At 39.0% G+C, this 21867-nt stretch overlaps 2 protein-coding genes across 7 annotated transcripts; one reads left to right on the forward strand and one right to left on the reverse strand.

The window, feature by feature from the left end:
• Nucleotides 1-2551: 2551 nt before the first annotated feature.
• Nucleotides 2552-7106, forward strand: LOC107221835 (bifunctional peptidase and arginyl-hydroxylase JMJD5). Of its 5 annotated transcripts, none has more exons than XM_046746545.1 (8): nt 2552-2833; nt 2930-3083; nt 3449-3596; nt 3675-3858; nt 4106-4276; nt 4356-4576; nt 5088-5243; nt 5530-7106. In XM_046746545.1, exons 2-8 carry the CDS (start codon nt 2941-2943, stop codon nt 5593-5595), a joined length of 1089 nt encoding a protein of 362 aa, XP_046602501.1. In that variant the 5' UTR covers nt 2552-2833; nt 2930-2940; the 3' UTR covers nt 5596-7106. The 5 variants fall into 5 exon arrangements, with proteins under 5 accessions (XP_046602501.1, XP_046602498.1, XP_015516461.1 ...); XM_046746542.1 differs by having other exon boundaries at nt 3675-3777; nt 5442-7106; XM_015660975.2 differs by having other exon boundaries at nt 2554-2833; nt 5442-7106.
• LOC107221823 lies at nt 4973-21341 on the reverse strand. Of its 2 annotated transcripts, XM_046746525.1 has the most exons (27): nt 21074-21341; nt 20833-20957; nt 20527-20658; nt 20109-20240; nt 19634-19747; nt 19372-19556; nt 18042-18168; nt 17698-17819; nt 15738-15870; nt 15463-15648; nt 14400-14491; nt 14126-14201; nt 13827-13948; nt 12840-12958; nt 12549-12716; nt 12248-12354; nt 11471-12175; nt 10453-10859; nt 10224-10358; nt 9964-10117; nt 8305-8990; nt 7843-7920; nt 7643-7764; nt 7209-7313; nt 7101-7151; nt 6608-6795; nt 4973-6526 (listed from the first exon to the last, which is right to left on the reverse strand). In XM_046746525.1, the coding sequence occupies exons 1-27, from the start codon at nt 21084-21086 to the stop codon at nt 6434-6436; spliced, it is 4677 nt and encodes a 1558-aa protein (XP_046602481.1). In that variant the 5' UTR covers nt 21087-21341; the 3' UTR covers nt 4973-6433. The 2 variants fall into 2 exon arrangements, with proteins under 2 accessions (XP_046602481.1, XP_046602480.1); XM_046746524.1 differs by having other exon boundaries at nt 4973-6795; nt 12254-12354; nt 21074-21336.
• Between the last annotated feature and the right edge of the window lie 526 nt (nt 21342-21867).

The following is a 21867-nucleotide window of genomic DNA, read 5'->3' on the forward strand; positions in this document are numbered from 1 at the left end:
CGAGATCCCCGAGAAGATCCCCGAGATCCCCGAGATCCCCGAGAAGATCCCCGAGATCCCCGAGATCCCCGAGATCCCCGAGATCCCCGAGAAGATCCCCGAGATCCCCGAGATCCCCGAGATCCCCGAGATTCCCGAGAAGATCCCCGAGATCCCCGAGATCCCCGAGATCCCCGAGATCCCCGAGATCCCCGAGAAGATCCCTGAGATCCCCGAGATCCCCGAGATCCCCGAGATCCCCGAGATCCCCGAGATCCCCGAGAAGATCCCCGAGATCCCCGAGATCCCCGAGATCCCTGAGAAGATCCCCGAGATCCCCGAGATCCCCGAGATCCCCGAGATCCCCGAGATATCCGAGAAGATCCCCGAGATCCCCGAGATCCCCGAGATCCCCGAGATCCCCGAGAAGATCCCCGAGATCCCCGAGATCCCCGAGATCCCCGAGATCCCCGAGATCCCCGAGAAGATCCCCGAGATCCCCGAGATCCCTGAGATCCCCGAGATCCCCGAGATCCCCAATCCACAATCCCCAATCCCCAATCCCCCAGCCCAGCCCAGCCTAACCTTTTTTTTTTTTTTTTTTTTTTTTTTTTTGTTCAGCGGTGAAGGGGAAATCTTCAAAAGACATCCGGTTGTTCTTGGATGTCATCGGATAGTGCCGGATTTTTACCGGCTAAAACCCCTCCGCCGCTCATCACCCAGGACGAGGCGGAACCGCTCTCGCATTACTTCACCTCGTCCCTGTGGCCGGCCTGTTTTCCTGGCCTCTTATTCTCTCCGTGGCCAGCTCGCCAGCCGGCGCGGAGCATGCTCCTTGCCGGCCTGTCAAGGCTACGCCTCCCTTCCATTCCTCGTACCTACTCGCTATTTATAATTAATTACTATCCCTACATTACGGTAATTACTTACTCACTACTTATGTAAGCAGTCACCCGCTTGCTACTCTTGCAGCGCGTGACCTACTGACGGCACGGAATTTGCTGACGCAAGTTTTCTGCACCGGCCCGCCTGTACTTGTCCTACCATTACGGTAGTGTTACTTACTTTCAAATTTATATCTTCAATAGTGTTACTTACTATTTATTCCTGCACCTCGTTTTATTACAATTACTTGTTACTTATTGAAGCAATTATAGTATTTTTGAAGAGATCAACACTTACTTCCGAATCGACGCATAGGCGGTCGGATCTGGGGAGGGGATTTGTACTTCAAGAATTCGTTCTCTTTAACGGATTTGAAAAAAAACAAATAACGTTAACCATGGTATTACAATTGATAGGGGAAGTTATTCGGCTTCGCCGTACAATTGGCCAGAAAGAGAGACTGAGCGCTCCGCTTTATCTCGTCCCGTTGTGTCTTACAAAATGGCGTCGTCGGCATGCGGTCTTCCTCCCGCTTACTGTAATTGCGCAACTGCACTCATCGTTCACACAGAAAACACACACGTACCCACGGCTCTCACACAGAGAATTCCGGCCACACAGGCACCGTTGAGATGGAGGGGTCGCGATCCCTCCACTCAATCGTGGGTCGTACTCGCCTCCTTGCTCGCACGTTCACTTCTCACTCGCACGTTCTCTCTCGGACGGTACGCGGCGAACTGCTCGAGGTGGGGTGCTTCCGCCAGCCCCACGACCAGATCACGTGGTTGGTAAGCCACGTGATCGAGCCGCGAATGCCGCGCGCCCGACTCTGGCACCTCGCCGTTACCAACCGTCGTCCCTGCCATCATTCTTTCTCTAACAGTATGATGATTGTTATTAGTCTCCAACACCTAACTTTGTTGGCATTATTTACTATTTGTTATAGCAATCATCATTTAATGTTAGTCAACCGCCTGTCCGTACTGCTCCGCGTACGTACCACACGCGACCTACTGCCGGCGCAGAGTTTGCTGACGCAAGGGTTTCGCGCCGGCCCGTCTGCACCTCTCTTGTGATTACAGCACTGTTGCATATCAATAATAATAAGGTAGTGCTACTTGCTATTTATTACTGCCCTCAATATTTCTTACCAATTATTTGCTATTTGTTAATTACTTGATATTCGCCATGACCGGGAAGTTCGCCAATCCTTCGCCAAGCTTCTGTTACGACGACGGTACCTGCTACCTTCGACTTTGGGTATGTTCCGATATACACTGCGAGCACTGTAATGTGTGACGTCAATTTAGTATACTGCAAAGCCGTTCCTTCATAGTTAGCTATACTGGTTACTGTTTAAAACGGAACGCAGTACAGTATACTGTGATCGACATTTTTTGGCGTTACTTTCATTTCATACATAATATTTGTTTCACACTGCAATAAACACAATTTCTTTAAATTTACCATTTTTGTTTTTAACGGCCGGTATTTATAAATGACAATATTCAATAATTATAATTATCAATAGTGGAAGCTGTTAAATTTCTAAACGCTGTTGATCACCCGATCAAAGCACTGAGAGCACCTTACCTCGAAACCACCCGTGTTCACAGTAGAAAAATGGCGACAATTTATGACGTCACATATTTCCCTAGGATACTGCGACGGAACGAATTTCTTCCCAGTATGAGCACTGAACTGCACTGAACAGTGCTCGCAGTGTATATCGGAACACACCCTTTATCCCCCCTTATACGGACTCAAAAAGCTGATTTAATTTTATGGAGCAGACCAAATATTTGTGTACCATTGTGAATTACAGTCTTTTTTGACAAATCAATTTTTCTTAGAAAGTAAGAGTAATATGATTTCTCAAGAGTTTCCGTCGAGTCAAAACGTTGTCATTGACTGGAATGATGTATTATTTGGCCATCTTTGTGTAGTGAAGCAGAAGTACTGAACAGCTGTTTGTATCCTGGAAATATTTACCTATAATTACATTTAGATTTCTCATTACACGATTATTGTATTGTTTCAACATCTTTTAATCTTTATCCATCAGAATCGTTCATTATGGATATTACTTGGCTGTGTGCAAAGGATTTCCCATTATCTGAGGCTCTTTTGGTTGATATTGAGAGCAACAGCCCACTTGAAATCAAGGTTCACTTAACACTGATCTGTAGAAAATTGTGGGCTTCTATGAATTCCACCAAGTAAATATAATGGATATTTACCCGCAATTCCAATGCTTCTTCAGGTAAACGAATTGAGACGTTACATAAAAGCAAGGTTCCTGTGGTTTTCATGTTCTGGGGTACCAAGCTAGCTCGTCGGAGACATTGGCGGTACCGTATCGTTCCATTCCTTCCGCTCCTATTGGTACATTACAGTGGGGTACTCTTGCGGTCTCTCTCTTGGTCGCCGGTGCGCTGTCAAGCGGCTATCAGCGTCAGGAAAAACTTGTCCCCGTACCTGCATAACACCTGTGCTTCTGTGTAACATCTGAATTCGCTCTTCAGGTTCACCCTATACTTGCATCATTTTGTAATGCCACACCTCTGTTCTTTCCCACCTTAAGGATTATCCTAACATACAAGTGGTTACAAGATGCGATAGTAACCGTGGAAGCTTGCCTCGATCGCACTTGGGAATCGCTAAACTCTGGTTGCTGGAAGGAAGTATCGATCCATTACAAATATTGTTACACGTTTTGTACCATTATAAAGGTATGAATGACTGATTCATATTAGAAATTTTTTTATTATTAGTTTATTTAATACTGCATATATTTACCTCTCATCTAGTCGGTGTTATTGCTAACGCAACACAAGTGTAAGGATGCGCCGACAAAGTCAAAAATTGCACAGCTGAAAACATTTGAAGACACCATACTGCAAATTGATAAAGGTATACTACTAGGATCTCCGCCTTTATCTGATCCAGAGTTACTCACCACTGTTGCTTGCAAACTGACCTCACTTATCCATGGTACGGACAGGCATGTTGGCTTTGGTCGCTATATGTTACGATAAGTGTCACTCACATAATCTGTATAAAAATGTTCCGACAAAGTTTTATCCAATTGCAAGTAATATAGAATAAAAGGGGACTCAGAGTTTCTTGGTCAGCAACACAGTTGAAAAACCAAAAATTTAGCAGATTTTACAAATAATTTCGTACAACAATTCTAGCTCAACCTTTCTGGATTTACCTGGCTAACATGTATTAATTTCAGAACTAAAGGGGAAGAAGTGTTTGAAGGTTGAAAATCTGATGACATTTGGCTGCCGTGCTCTTCAAAGGACTGAGCTTCCAGGGCTTTCTCTAGTTCTTCATTACCATCAGCCGTCCATGGAGGCATTTTATAAGGATATTTTTCATCCGAAAATACCTGCTGTTTTGAAAGGTACATTTTTTTCTTGTGACATCAATTGACATCGTCGTCATACTCGGCATTCTACTAACAGCCGTATATGCTTCGTTAGGGTGCATGGAACATTGGAAAGCCCTGGAACTTTGGAGAAATCCTGAATATTTACTAAAAATTGCCGGAGTAAGAACTGTACCAATTGAAATCGGTTCTCATTACACTGCAGAAGATTGGACTCAGCGTCTGCTCACTTTCTCAGAATTTATTGTATCATATATGACACCCGATACACCGCCAAAGCTAGGATATCTAGCGCAGCACGAATTATTCAATCAAGTTTGTAGAATATACACGTTTATCTAATTATTTATTCAACAATGTGACAACTGTCAAGTCCTATTGGAACAATATACATACATATTTCTTACTTGATGGATTAAACGTACAGACTGATTAAATATTGTGATTGATGTAATATATCATTTGTTTCTGATATTATTCAAAAATTGGCCATCATTCGCTCTACTGTTCAAACTTAGAAACGGTCAAATAGTTTCCATGCCCAGACTTGATTAACGGATACACTAAATGAAGTGGATGAGTGCTCCATCACAGTTTCTATTTAGCAAAATTTGACGATCTTTATAGCTTTAATTCGAAGAATAATGATGGCCTGAAACTTTTTAGCAAATTAATTGTAATTGGCTAATATGTACCCCGCTACTAAATGTGTCTTGGCCACAGATTTATTCAAAGACAATTTCCGTTCGTGTACAATTCACCTTGATTTATTTGGTACAAGTGGAAAAAATTTGAAATCGTGTTTACGCAAGTTTCGCAATTTCAGATACCAGAGTTGATGGACGACATCGCTGTGCCAGATTATTGTAATTTCACTGATAGCGGGGTCGATGCTAAACCACCAGATATTAACGCATGGCTAGGGCCGAAAGGCACTATGTCGCCTTTGCACTTTGACCCAAAAAATAATCTTCTCTGCCAGGTAAGTTTCTGAATTGCACACTCTATTCGTTTTCATGCCTCATGAATCAAGTTTAGACTAGTACTTAGTTCGGTTAGGGATTACTGTCCAGATTACTTGTTCGGTACACTCGCCGCTTCATCGCAGTTATGCTAATTGGACAGGCAGAGATTTGTATTGATTATGGATTCACCTAATCTTGCTTTGTTTCTCTGTAAGGTATTCGGGCATAAGGAAGTCATACTGTTTCATCCTCAGCAAACCTCCAATTTATATCCTTACAAAACTAAACTCCTGACTAATACAGCTCGTGTGGACCCTACAAGACCGGACTTTCAAAAGTGGCCCAAATTCGAGAAGGCTATCGGCATGACGTCTACTCTGGGCCCTGGTGAGATGTTGTTTATTCCACCAGGGTGGTGGCATCACGTCACTGCATTGTCCCAGAGTTTCTCCGTCAGTTTCTGGTGGGATTGAGATGTATAACGATTGTACACGCCATTAGATCTCAAATGTTCAATGACTAAATCTTAGCCGTGTATGTATAATTTCTTCCCATCGGTCGGCAAAGGACGATTTGTTGAATGCATTGTTCTAATTATAATATAAAGTCTGCGAATCTGTCGGAATGTAAATCAAAGAATATCATTCGATATGTTTGCTTGTAACAGTAGTGTTACTATGGACAGTTGAGTTCAGTGTCCGAAGTAATCGTCATAGCATACTGCTGATTTGGAATATTTCAGGTGATTGAATACAGTATTTTTAGAAAAAGAATTAGGACGCTGATGCAGATACTTTTCGTCAAGACAGTTCGTTATGCCGAGATCTGATCCCAATCTAAATATCATTGCTGAGCCATATTTCATGGGCCATAAATCGTCACGAATTTACACACAATAATATCTGTGCGCAGGATTCACCATTAAGTTGTATACCGCAATTTAAAGATTTATAGAATTGTTAACACTGGAAAAAGAACTATCGATTTCCAAAGTCATAGTAAAATGATACGGGGCATAATTGTTGGCGCTCCCTCACGTAATACCGCACGTACAAGTTCGCAGTTTGAGTTCCGTTTCTGGGACACGTTTCACGTTTAGAATATGACATCTGTCGACCGATACGTCAAATATATCTGTTTTATTATGACCCATGGATTACTAGTTGTCAGGCGGTTATACCTTTGCATTGTTCATTGATTTAAAACTTTATGAAGGCAGTGGAGGATATTCTTCATCCATAGTGCAGTGTATTTTACACATGGGACATACGCTGTTACTGCACAACCATTTCCGTATACACTGTAACGAAAAACATACAGAGCTACATGCAAATACGCTACATTTTCGTTTACTTGCGATGACAAACAAACCGAAACTCACCTTAGTATGGAAGGAATGCTGACACGGCAAGTTGTACACAGGTGCTTCCTTGTCACTTGACTTCATGATCTCTAAACAAATCGTACATTCGGAATCTTCATCGTCTTTTGTCCAGTCGACAAGCCCCGACGGTATGGTTTTCCAGCCTGGTTTTTTCGTCAAAGCTGGTACCTTGGCTGGATAATTAACTGGAATACAGATGATAGATAAAGGTGAAACTGTAAGAGACCACGGTAGGCAGCTATGACTCTATTTAACTACAGCAACCCTAAGTTTTGCACAATCATCAGTTTGTGCGTAACATGCATAACTCGAAGTGTGATTCGATGACCAACGGGTACGCCGAACGTGTTAAATCACGACTTGGATTCGTAGCATTCTCGGATTTGTTCTAGACGCTGTTAACAAACTAATACTGATAATGTTGACGACATGGTTTGGTAATTTTTTATATCGAACTAGCAGAAAGTGTAGAGAAATAAAAATATTTTACCCAGTTCCTCGGCTTGCCTCTGATTCATGACTCCAATTTTTTTTTGTTGCCCTAAAACATATATTCATGATATATGAATTGTTTGACATATACGAATTGAAATTTTACCTAAGGGTGTAGACGACGGAACTTTCCACTGGTTCCAGTTATTTGAGGGTAGAACAGGTCGTTCCAACGACGAGGTTTGCTTGGGTTGCGAATATAGAACCATATCTGGAATTGTCAGAATTGCATGTCTACTTATAACACATAACAATGCTATCGTAACCAAAAAGGAGCTGGTGGAGTACCACAGAATTTATGCGCTACTCGTTCCATATTGTGTCTTATTTTGCAATATATTGTTCGACAATGTAAGTAGACGGTTGTCAAATACGAGCCACAAGGTTTAGCTTCAGATATTAAAGCGCCTGAGGTATAAAATATACCAAGTTTTGTCATCCCAATTAACAAACGTACATTTAGCATTTTATTTAGTACCTCAAGCTCAAGCGAAGTCTTACTGACATAGTCCTTTGACATGTTCGTAAATTCATACTCACGCTTCTCCTGACGTTGCATAACAAATTGTTCCGATTCCCGTAATATGTCATCTATACGCATTCCGGATAGTGTATCATTGTGCGATCTGCGCAAATCTTGTAAGCTCTCCAGTAAATCAAACCTGGATGAAAGATTGATAAAATGAGGCAACAATGAACGTCGAACAATGAAAACGTTAAATATCTAAATTGTAACATACTCTGGGACTCCTACAAATTTTCTTTCCAGTTCGTGGACCAGCAGATCTATACCAATTTTTTTCGGTGCAAGTGATTGTCTAGGAAAAGTATGGGAAAAATTTCCGGTATTACTATTGGTTGTGAAAACATTGACTCACTTGGCAGTATTGCTGTAATGAAACGTTTTGAATAGGCCGCAACGGCAGCCAATGTAATTTATTTAAATTTGCAAGCTTGGTAAGTAATCGTGCTGCACAATTGCAAATTGCCTACAGGGAATCTCTGATGCAAGGGTGAGCTCCAAGCCACGCGCACACCACCAGCGTCGATACATGCACAAGTCTTTTGACGTAGGATTTGTCCTCGACCCTCGAGTCGTGTGAAATTTGTGCGTGTTTCGGTGCTGGCTGAGCAAGCGTGGCTTGGAGGTTGCACGTTCACCAGAGATTCCTTGCACAATACAGGTTGTTAGTTATATGTACCTATTGCCCAGAGTCTGTAATGTGTTCTCCGGTGATTTCATACCAACTATCTTTGTAGAACGACCCTCACACGAATCTGTGTAATTTTGCTTTTTAGTACTGTGGAACGTAACATCTATACATTTAGTTTCATCGTTGGAACGCTTTGCGGGTGCAGTCGGTTCGAAATGGCCTATAGGCAAAGATGCTTGACGTTCACTAATATCACGTTGCCTTTGAAATTCGGCACCGTGGATCGCATCCCTTACATTTCTCTGCCCTATGTGGTCATTCTTGCTTGTGGAGCAGAAGTGTGGGTCCAAATGCAATTTCTTTACACTGGTGGCACAAGGTGTCCAGTTTGAGAAATTACTTTGTATTCGTGGACCCTGATTGTCTCTGGACGTGGGTTCGTAAAGCATATTCCAATGCACTCCGTTTCCTCTGGCTTGTGTATTTGGGCCCTGGTAAGGTACCCCTGATGGTGGGTGAAAGTAACCAAGGTGTTGGTGATGGGCACTTGGCACGGTCTGTTGACTTTGCATAAAGGACATTGGATGACTCATGAACTTCGCTTGACCCTTGTAGTATATCTCCGCCAGATTAAGCGGTTGTGGAAATATGATATTCAGAGATGGTTTGGTAACTTCCATGTTTTTGATTGGCTTGTCTGATTCCAACAATGCTTTTGCCTCCAAGTACTTTTCCTGTAAAAATGTTACATAATTCTTATGCTTCTAGAATAAAGTTGTTAGTTCTGCGATGTCACTAAACATATATGCATGGTTCGGGAGCATATTCATAATGCGATTGCAGTCTCGGAATATCGTCATTAAGAGCAAATACTAAACAAGAGTAGGTATGCAAACACACGCATGCACAGAGAATGTTAACCAATGCGATACTCGCACTTGGCACTGTGAAGACAATACTGAATTCAAAATGTTCAAAGCAAGATAAAGGGTCCTTCCAGCAAACTGTAGAAAGGTCATTTTCTACCTGAGCATTGTCGCCGCGTTTCCTATTGGTCCTCAGGTATATCAAAGAATACGCGATAATGCTACAACGGACCAAATTCGGTATAAGAACCATTAACACTGAATTCGTTCGGGACGCATGCGGGCAATAAGTTTCTCTGCAGTAAAAAATTTGGAGAACATCTTTTTCTCTGGGAGTTGCTAATTCCAAACTCGCAATTGCAAGTTGTCGCTCTATTATTGAATTATAACAAAACGTTGACACTACACTGTTCTTTGGGGCATCTGTGTTCTTGCGAACAAACACCTGTTCTTTCGAAGATCACTTGGTAATAAGATTAAGTACGAAAACTTTTTAAATACGTAAGTACGAAAAACCTAGCGGTGTATGGTACAGGGATAAGATTATCCAATCGCACAACAGAGAATCGTCTTGTAGCGAAACGTATAATAACAAAGTTCTACTGTATTTGGATTAAACCGATTTGCACCGATTGTTGTTCCTAACGTTCTATCTTCTTCATCTCTACGTAACAATACACTAAAGGTGAGCAATTATAAACGAAAATCGAATGTATGAAATAGTTGCTCTAACGCGTGGATTCCACAAGATTTACCACTACTGATATATCTTGAAAGACCAAACATCTGGTATTACTGTTAAACATTCGATTTATTTTGTATTGCTATTAAGCAAGCTGACCTTGTAAGTCAATGCCATATGCTGGAGATAGCTGTGCATTTTTTTCCATTCCGCTTGAACATCCATTATTGGGAATTGCCGACCGATTAGCACTTCAAACAATTTACCCACCTCCTTCAGCATGTGTATATGATCGTTACATTTCTCAAGCGCTCTGAAACTCAAATAAATAATTGAATACAAATCATCCCGAGTGTGAAAATACTCGGAAAGTAATTCTACGGAACCGACAAGTGATACTCAAAATATCTCCAACTCACTTCTCAAGTATAATGTTGTCCATGAAGAATTCGTTGTTTAAAAAATCGAGTCTTGCTTTTCGTTGGTTGGAGCGTGATAGAAATTCCAAACTCTGTTGTTGTCCGAATTGAGTTTGTACTTTGAGACCGTTGTCCCTGAAAAATTTGATCGAGCCATGTAAATGTCAAGCGATAGAATGGTTTGCATTGCAATATGTTTAAGAATGCAGTCAAATATTGTAACACTTACATTGGATTAAGATCTGCGTTGCTACTATCTGACTGATGTAACTCATACTTTTGCAACTTCTTGTCTGTCTTGTTCCTCTCCTTTTCAAGTACTCCTAAACGATTTTCAATTGCAGATTTTTCTCTGAGAAGTACGTTAAAGTTGTGTTCGATCTCGGTTTTTTCTTTAAACAATTTGTCATACTTGTGCATCAACTCGGTATTCTTCAACTTCAAAGTTACATTATCTTCAGTGCAGCGCCGCAAATCAAGCTGACACTCTCTGATCTTCTCCATAATTTGTGATTTTTCTGATTCAAGTTTCGAGCATTGAACCTCGAGTCTGTGCGAATCCTTTACAAGCTCAGACATACTTGCAGAAGATACCATTTTATATTCCGTCAGTTCTTTTTCCAGATTCTGAACTCTCTAAGCAAATGTAAATCAATGCTGATTAGAGTGTGTACAAAATGAAATATAGCATATGCTGGTACTGTTAATATTTGACGTTACTGGCGAAAATTAATCAAAAATTGATTGAAGATGATTTTCACCGAATTTTATTCGAATAAGGGGCATCTCAGGTTTCGTGGTGATTTCAACGTTAGGTATACATTTGTAACAATAAACAAGGTCAAGGCTACACAACTTGTTGCTAGCTTGTATCTATTACTCATTTTGAAAATACGATCATTTTGAATAAATATTCAAACTAAAATTATGTCCACAACTGATTTGAGCGAGGAAAATTTTTTTAAAATCTAGTTTCACATGAAAGTGCTGCCTACTTCAACAGCAGAGTTGGGGCTGTCTCCTAGTTTACATTGCTTCCTGATATCAGTAACACATATTACCTCATTGACTTTGACGTCATATGTAATCGATATGACTAGTTAAAAAATTCAGAGTGAATTGCGAACAGAGTGACTTTATTTTGAATGTCAAGGATGTTGACCTTTCTAACTTCTATCAATAATCATCGTAGCTGCTGATATGTCTAGCCGATCTTCAAAAAATCTATAAACAAATTCTGCACCTACCGTATCGGTTCTATCCGTGCAGACGCCTTTAGGTTTGGCCTCGTCCAAATCAAAACTGCAGGCATTGTGAATATGTGCCAATTTGCTAGATGTCCTGTCAAATGGAACTTCAATTTCCTGATGGGAGCAGTTCATGTCAAAAGCGTACAACGCGGAGCTCTGGTGCATGTCACGTCTAAGGGTTACTTTACAAACGGCGGGATCTGTGGCGGGATCTCTGTTTACAGAATGAATGACTTCTGGTTCTTCAGGGGTATTACAGATGTCATACGATGTATCCGTCATAGAGTTATTTTTCAGCTTAACTGCGTCATCTTGACAATTATTCACTGCTGATTCGCAATCTGCTTGGACTCTATTCGGATCGTTTTCAATTTCATCACCAAGATTAATTTTTTGCATCATTTCATGACAATGATCTACACCAAGGGTTGCTCCCAGGTCTGCAGAGTTCTCAGTTACAGTCCAGTGATTGCTCTCAACGTTATTGATGACCACATTTGAAACATCATTTGAACATGTCGAATTGGTAGGTGACGAGATTTCGTGAAATGTCAGCATCCAAGGAGTATTATCATCTCGTGATTGCTGACGATCATGATCTTCCATACTTTTATTTGCCCCTCGAAAATCACGGGCTTCGTACGTAGGTAAAGGTATCTTGTGGGAATCGGCGACAACCGGAGAAGCAGATATCCCAATCATCTGAAAATACGCACCAGGGTGAATTGAGGTGGATACGAACAATTTCCGATATAATTATTAATTGACAATTATACTAACCATTTTATCCGTATCTGTATCTGTATCATATCCGTGAGACATTGTTTGGGCTCTATTCTGCTTCTCCTCATAATCACCGATTATCAAATTAAAGACGTCATCTGATAATCATAAATATAACATTATTAATTGTTGAAACCATATAGCCAGAGTGTCATCTTGCTCGGTAAATTCATGGTAATTATTGTTGCTTGAAATCATCACTACCAGACCTTGCATTGACTCAAAAATATTGACAATAACAGTCGCAACTTCAATGAAATGCACGTATTCCGTTTATTATGGCAAGGCAAACCTTGTATTATTGCTGTTCGGGAGCGGAGCGGATCGGCTAGCAGAAATTTAAGGCAACCGCAAACTTCACTCCGAACTACCGCGAATAATTCCGGCAAAGTTTCGGCAACACCAATGTAGTCTCCGAGGGAGACAAGCTTATACGATTGTAGTAAAAAGTCGCTAATATCTGTAAGTATAAGAATAATCAATGGTAGGTGAATCTAGGCGAACAAAACAAATCTACATCGTTCGCGAATGTAGTACGTCTGTGCGAATGTGGTTACATGACATACAAAACTAATCCGTTCACCTGTCTCATTATTTAACGCGTTGCTATAATTATCGAATACGAATTTATCCTCTTCCCATTTTTGTGAAATCTCTTGCTTTTTAACACAACCGTTTTCTTTGATGAACTCGTAAAAGTATCTGAAAAGTTAATCGAAAATATTAGTACGAGTTACATTGAATTCAGTTTAGTGATACAAAGCATAACAGCAATTGCTTTTAATTGCCAACAGACATGAATAAGGTGATCATTGAAATCCAATTGCTTTTGAAACACTAAGACTGACGTGGAACTTCGGTTTGATACACTGGAGATGTTTTGAAGGCAGATAATATTTATATCACTTATACAGAAATAACATTACACGATACGAAAGATATGTCCGATTCGTCTATATTTTACAAGTCTAACTATTAAAGTAATGGTCAATCCGATACAATTATAAATACATTGATATTTTTCTGGGCAATGATAATTGTAATAGCCCATTGCAATCTCACTATGAAAATTGAGAAGTGCCTCAGGAAAGTCATCAAATACCCAGTAATGTTGGTTCCAACGCTCCTATGCAGAGCATTGATTATAAAAAAAAAAAAAAAACCGGGTGTGCCGTCGCGGGACGCCCGCAAAAGGAACTTCTGAGGCGTTACATATCATATTCAATTTAAGCGGAATGCATGTGCTCGCTAACGGGAAACTACCGTGTGTCGGTTTTGTGTTGGTCCCATTAATTTACTCTCCACTGAGAAAATCGCCATACACTGGGGCGCCATAAGAAGTTCCTTGAAAAAGTCATGGTTTTGTCTCAAATCAACTTTTCAACATTTTCTATGGTCCCTGGTGAGAATTCAGTAAAATCCTCTTTAAATAGAAAAGAGTTTTGGCTGTGATTTTTTTATTCTATTTCCAATCTGTTCATTTATGTTTGAAAACATTTTAATTCGATAATGATAATTGCAATTGGGCGAGACTATATTTGGTCAATGACCGATATTATCTGTTACTCACGTGAATATGAACGTCTTAACAGCAGCCATTTGCGAGCAGTCATTTTCAAAAATTGGACCTCCCAAAAAATCGCCAATTTCCACCATCTGAGGATTTCCATACATTACGGCGTCTGGTCGCCACTGTAACACACGTTATTTTTTTAACATAAACAGTAATTCCAAACTTTTCTAAAAAAGCTCGCAAACCTATATGATGAAGTCTACCTGCCGTGACAATGAATTATAAAATGATATACAGAAAGTGATAATTCATTATATAGCAATTTTTGCGCTCCAGGATCCAAGTTTCATACTCACTTCGCAGTCACTTTTTATTCCAAAATTATTCTCTCTCAAATTCGATAATTGAGCCAATCTCCATGCTTTCTCAACACTGAAAAGAATGATAACTTCACTGGTAATATCGCTGATTTGTACTACTAAAAATGATATGCCTAACATCACAATGAATCACGATGCGAATGGTTATTGAAAAAGTAAAATTAAGCAAATATCATATCGGTTGTTTTAAATATCGCGTATAGCTACATGTCTTAATTGCTGTAATGCCAAATGATAAACCAAGTCTTACCAATCTTCACCAGTGGCTTCTTTACAAATGGATCGGGGTACTGTGATTATACCAGGCCGCCGTATCTTTTCTGAGTGTCGCTTTGGTTTATCCTAGATTATCCAATGAAAACACGAATGGTAGTCACTTGCAAGTAATACATTTTTAATTAGTAAGAATACCCCGGCTGACTTTATATAATTTCAGTGGCAACACTTGACACGAATGTGGAATCGTGAATGTTAAGCTAACATATCATGTAGGCGGATAGCACAAACACTATTGATGGACAACTATAAAGTTGAATTCTGCCCGACTTGACCTTGTATCACCCATTTGAAAAGGTGTCAGAATGCACAATGCCAGGAACACATATAGGGTAAATCTTTTTAAACTTCGAATGTACCCAAGAGAAAGGTTTGAAAACTTGAGTCCTAGTTGAGTAACAGTCAAAGTAGAGAAAATTGCTAAAACTGTACTATACACTTTATTTGTAAGTTAGAGGTAATGATTGCTCAGCAATATTTGGCTGGTGTTGGAGATGTACGTTTGGTAGAAGCCACCCGAAGATTGGGGGAATTCAACCAACTAGCAGTATTTGACAAAGCCAACTTGACTTAGATATATCGACAAACTTGTCCCTTATTCTTATACTTTGTGTACCATATTGTATTTTCTTAGCCCGAAATTAGTAACAATAGTATATTGTATAACAAGGAGGCAAACTCTAGCTTTTCGGGCCAAGCGTAAGTTTGCAATACGAGTCGTAGGTAAGTACGCGTAAGGGTCAAAGGTGAATATTACAAATATGGGAGGCGAAAGGATCGTTGCCAAAAAAAAGTTTTGTAATTGTGGTTAGGCTCGCGTGATGTCAGATTTTTTCACGACAGCGCATGCATACGGTACAGAAAATACCACTTTCGACTCTTAGGACTTGAACGTAGTCATTTCAGTACTCTGCGCATGTGCATTCACAGAATCACTCGACTGTCATAGAAACGGCTACTTTGTGCACAGAAAACACACATGGAAAATAGCGTAAAACAGGCTCGCGTTCTACATGCATTTTTGTATGAAGACTTACCAACTGTCTGGGTATAGCGCCCTTGGATGGATAGCGTCGCTTTACCCAGACTACGGGATTTGCAGGTGCCCCAATACACGTTTTTAATTTACCGTTGTCTCCGTAAACCTCTACCTTGGTTATCAAGCTGCGCTCACCCTGGTCATACACACAGTTGGGTGTGAAACATTCGCAGCCAATGATGTCCTGCGTAATTTGAACATAATTCTGTACATTGGCAAATACTCAGTATGGAAGTACTGCTGCTGTACCAAATTACAAACAGTTAGTACTACCTTGTCAGATAATTTTTTTACAGCAGATAGTTGATCTTTTTTTAGCTTCCAACATGCTTGATGAAACTTGATTGTACAAGGGTTTCTGTTATTACTGCAGGTTACAACAACCATTCCACTGAATGCAGGATCACTGAAGAGGAAAAATTATTGGAATGAGATGGTTTACAAAGGAGACAAACCAAATTTGTCTCCAGGGTATGTTTGGATCTCAATTTTAAAGAAGCAAGGCATAAAAATAGATATGTCTAATATATAGGGGGATTTCCCATGGGATAATAGAATAGAAGAGGTGAGGCAGTGCTGAAAGCATCGGATGAATATAGAGAGACAAAAGATCAGGGAGCCATATTTATCTCTCTCGTGCATATGTCGTTAGAGAAAGACAGAAATGACTCACTGATCTACCTTCACTCTCTATTTACCCAACGCTCCCACTTGCACGAGAGTCTATGTCTCACCTTCTTAATCTTAATATCACTATGGGCTTTCCGTTTCAAAACGAACAAAAAAAATTCTATTTTTTATCTGATCTCTCTGGATTTTCTTTTGCTGTTCTATATTATTCAAGTAAATATTAAAAGGATCAACCTTGATTTCCTTTAGATTTTTTGGATGAAGCAGTTCTCCATGACTCTCGTCTGAAGTATTGGACTTCACCGATTCAACGATCTTATAGTCTCACGTAACTTCAAATCTAGGTTGACTAATGAAAAAAGTTCTTGTAAAAAACTTTTGCTGCTTTATTAGATGGTATGAATAGCGGCATTGAAAAAGAATTCCTTTATCGTTAACGTGCAGTTTTTGCCACAAATCGGTGTCAATTCTTGGTAATACAAAATTGCCATAGTCGTTGTGGGTAATTGTATAGTAAGAGACTTTAGATATTTTTCAACCTCATAATGAAACAGTACAATAAATATTGTGGTATGTAATACAATGTTGATTTTGAGCCCAAGATTAAACTATTTCTCAAACTGAGGAAAAAATATTTATATGAAATTTAAAATTCACATGGCATGGCATCAAGAATGATACTGAATAATGAAACGAATAACTTTAACAGTAAAAAACTTGTATTGAAATGATACTTGGATATAAAATTTCAACATATCGATGGCTTCTAATAAGAAACACAACTCCGTCGTGCAAATATAGAAACGCTCTTCCCTAATGCTCAAACACAAAAGTTAATAAAATCACATATCTCTCATGTAGAGCACATGATCAATATGGAGTTAAATCTTCATTTGCAGATATCGATATGTTAAAATTGGACACCCAAGTAATATTTCAATACAAATTTTTCATCGATATCATTTTTCGATATATTCTTCATTCCTGTTCCTGATGCCATTTTATCTGAATTCTAAATTTCGTGATAGTATTTTTTTTATGTTTCAAGAAATGTTTCAAGAAATGTTTCAATCTTTGGTTCAAATTCGACGTTGCTTGGCATATCGTAAATATTTGTCACTTATCTTCCTTGTAAGTTCCAAACTGCTGCTCGGCCGACTTTGAAATTTATGGATTATGTTCAAGATTGAAAAGAGCATACTGTATATAAATTTTAGCCGAATCAATCAGGACACTTTTTTGTTACAAGTAATTTACGGCGATTTGCGGTAAAAACGGCACGTCACCGGCAAAAGAATTTTTTTAATGCTGCTATCGAAAAGATCTAAGAAAACAGCAAAATTTTTGAACTAGAACTTTTTTTTGTTGGTCACCTAGATTTAAAGTTACATGGAGTTATAAAATCATTGACTTACTGCAATTTGGGGAACTGCTTGATAGGAAATGTCAAAAAGAAATCAAGGTTGATCCTAGTAATATGCCTTGAATCATATAAGATGGCAAACAAAAATCGAGCGGTGTCAGGGAAATCAGCCGGTCAATTTCACATGGCAAGCCCCATATACTTTAGCTATCACAATGACAAATTAATAACGATAGTTACCTGAAATATATATTTCGATTTGGGCTGTACAACCGTGAACTGGGGACACATTCACCCAGGCAGCACACTGCGTCTGGGGGATGCCACTTTGAACATTCCTCTTTCATATCAGCCAGAGAAACCTATGTTACAACATCCAAACAGTGCTTTAACAAGCGAGTGATTGTTTCAACTTTGGACTTTTATCCACTCGCCTGTTTCTGAATCAACATTTTTCAGTAGTGCAGCAAAAGTAAGAATGTCGAGTCCTGATTAGAGATATATCTAATAGGTTTCAAAGTTACAAATAATCTTTGAATACAGTATAAATAGCACCAGATATAGAAATATTAAATGTAGCATACCGATAGCCCATCTCTAGTAGATTCTGGTAGAATAATATTTGATCCTGGTATTGTGTGTAATGGCAATTCAACGCCACTACGAAGGAAAGCGAAACCTTCTTCGATCGTTTTCAGCGCCAAGGCAAATCTGGTGACAGATTTGTACATAATTATCAAAAGTTTTTTGATTTAGTTATGACTTAGAGCATGAAAGATATCCAGGATATGACCACCACCTGTTCAGGTTCTCAAACCTCTCTCTTATGAAACTGCTTCACATTCTTCTAGGCGTTTAGCTAGTTTTATGAAACTCTACACTGTATTATGTAAATATGAATGTTCGAAAACCACAAACTTGTTCTCAATGATTTCACATCTTATTTGCGTTCCAGACATAGGTCAAATTAAAGCAATCATTCGAATTTTGGTGATCTGGATACACGTACAGAATCGTTAACCAACAATTTTATTTGATCCCAGATTTTGACTTGATCCAGCGTGTATCAACAGTGAGCACCAATGATGGTTTGTATTGTTTGCTATTTTTATCAGCAAAATAAAGGAATAGTACAATAGGAAAGAGGCTGGTCACACGAATGATATCGCCATCCGTCAGTAATGCACACGATTTATTTTGTCCTAATACCATTGAAAATTCACCCATAGTGAGTATGAAACGCGTGTAAGAAATTGGAGTTTTTGTGCACGCTTTTCAAGAGCCTGCGTCACATGTGCCAAAAGGCATATTTTCAAGTGGGGTCCAACGAAAAAAATATCAAGTACATGGGGAAACGCTGTCTCTTGGAAGATAAAGTAATGTCATTTGGCAAACGTTCCACATCATGAATATGCGAGGGTAGTTTGTAGAATTCATTTGGATAAATGATTCAGTAGAGGAATGTAGTAGGAAATAGAAAAACATATATCTCACTGTGAGAGAATTGAGTCAAATAAGCTCAAGTATATACTTCCTAAGATAGATTCTGACCAATTCAAGGCAGCCTGTGTCATCTGCTATGCCGATTATATCGATGGTAGCAAAAAACACTGGTAGCCTTTATTAAACAACCAGAATCCACATCAGGACGTGCACCTATCCTCCTCAAAGACAACAGACAAGCAATTGTTAGTTTGCAAGAAGCATATCCAAAAATACTTAATTTGACAAGGTCTTGGGTAAGTTGATTCCTGATCAAAAGTATTAACTGAGCAATAAAAAAAACAAATTATGGACTACTACAACAAAGCATAAGGTATGTTGGTAAATTAGGAAAAACTCAAAATTACAAGTGATGAATCCTCGTGTTGTATACCTCGGAAAAAAAAAGTGTGAGTGCCGAGCAATCAATACCTGTAATGTTTATGGTGAGCCTTACTTAGAGCAAAATACACAGCTGGTAGCACATGTGAGCTACGTTTCTCAAGAGAAATTAGCAATTCCACTGATTCTGACAGGTTGTTAAGTTGGTTCGTTTCCAGCAAAGTGACGCACAACATATAACAAATGACGTCCTCGTTGATAAATCTGGTTTGCACCTTGGTATATAAAGTATAATAAGTTGTATGAATTACAATATACTAGGTCATTATCAGGATTATACGATGCTAATTACCTTAACGGTGGCATCGTTGATAATTTCCCAGGCTGTTCTATACTTGGTAGATGCTAATCCATAATTCCCAAAGCGATAAGCTTCATAACCTTGGCGCAATAGAGAATCGATCTCCTGACGATCATAAAAATTGTAGGATTAAAGAACTTAGATCATCTGCACATGTTAAATAAGCTAAGTAATACTCATATTTCAACTAGGGTCGTAAAATTCTTAACGAATAAAATAATACATTAGCCATTTGATTCAATATTTAATTACAATTTCTTTCATTTAAAAAATAAATTCAATGGGTAATAGAAATTTATCCCATTAAAGAAATAAATTTAATAGTTGATGGAAAAACCTGCCATCAAAAAATTAAAATTAATGATTAATGCAAATCTTCCTATTAAAAATAAAAATTAATGATTAATGGAAATGCCAGTGCGTTAAAAAATTTAACACATTATTTACAACTCTGCTTGAAACTCACCTTTGGCTCGACTTTTGAGAAATTAGCCATGCCAATGCTTGATTGTTTTGCCATTGTGTCCTGTAAAATGTTTAATATTCGATCATTGGCATCTTCCATTGTGCCAAAATTTTGTTTGTAATGACGATCATCCTAAGAGAAATTGACAAAGCGTGACGCATTAATATTGATCAAATTCAAGATTGTTATATGTTGTAAAAATAAATTCAATTCGAGTATGCATGCACATAATAAGCTGCAGATTGTTCAAAAAGATTGTACAGGACACCTGTGATGTTGAGAAAAACGTTGATGTTTGACCATGAACACAATACCCTGACTTGTAAATTCCTGGCAAATAGCCAGTATAGGAAATGATGGGAAGGAAAGTTTTATTGGAATGCTTCAGTAGGAACATATGTGTGGAAATTCGCTTTACCGTTAACTGAGGGGGAAAGCAGAATTCAAATTCCATGTGCTCTTGGAAAGCAACAGATTCGGTAAGTCCTTTGATTTTCTCTTTGACCCGTTTTTTTTTTGGACAAGTCATACAGAATTGGTCGGAAATAAACTGAAAGTATAAATACGCTTTAGAATATGAGGACAAATAAATGAAAAATGGATCAATGTACTAAAGCAATGAAATAACGTCGGAAGTTCGTAATAAATTGTGTTTTTTCGGCATGTTCAGCAAGAAACTGACGAGTCCAGGAAGTGGAGAAAAAAAATGTTTATCGACACTTACTTGGTCCGCTTCAAATTGTACCAAATCATCACCACCGTAGTTTGTATCAGATTCTAGCAGCCTTTCAATGTCACTGTAAGCCTTAACTTTGCTTACGGGATGCTGTCCAGCAACGTTTAATCCTGCTGCAGAAAATATGCTCAACTTTAACTTACGTACGTATCTTAACAGACTACTCGAAAAGTTTACAAAACAACGAAAGCCGAGCTTGTCTAACCAAGATTAAATTAACCTAACTAACCTTTGCAATTCATGTTCGCGCCAATATTTATATTACGTGCCCATGCGAGAGTGTCGGAGGGCAATGATAAATATACGTAGTCCGCCACAAAAAGTATCGACACACCCGTATGTATCAAATTTAATCAAACTGTGTGAATCTGCTACGATATGCGATTGGTAAAAGTTTATCACGGTGGTTTGACGTTTCCCGCAATTTTGTGTTCCAAACGATGAGACGTCAGAGAAGTTGTTTGCGGACAAATTATGAAGCTAGATCTTTAGAACTCATACTGCACGCAGCTTCGCATGCACGGAAAGTATGGAAAGGCCGTGTTCGAAAATTGAGGGTATGTTCCGATATATACTGCGAGCACTGTTCAGTGCTCTTACTGGGGAGAAATTCGTTCCGTTATAGACGGACAGTATACAGTCGCAGTATCCTAGGGAAATATATGACGTCATAAATCGTCGCCATTTTTCTACTGTGAACACTGGTGCTTTCGAGGTAAGGTGCTCTCAGTGCTTTGATCACGTGATCAACAGCGTTCAGAAATTTAACAGCTTCCACTATTGATAATTATTATTATTGAATATTGTCATTTAAAAATATCGGCCGTTAAAAACAAAAATGGAAAATTTGAATAAATTGTGTTTATTGCAATGTGAAACAAATATTATGTATGAAATGAAAGTAACGCCAAAAAATGTCGATCACAGTATACTGTACTGCGTTCCGTTTTAAGCAGTAACCAGTATAGCTAACTATACAGTAACGGCTTCGCAGTATACTAAATTGACGACACACCTTACAGT

Source organism: Neodiprion lecontei, chromosome 1, assembly GCF_021901455.1.
Source record: "Neodiprion lecontei isolate iyNeoLeco1 chromosome 1, iyNeoLeco1.1, whole genome shotgun sequence".
Lineage (NCBI taxonomy): Eukaryota > Metazoa > Arthropoda > Insecta > Hymenoptera > Diprionidae > Neodiprion > Neodiprion lecontei.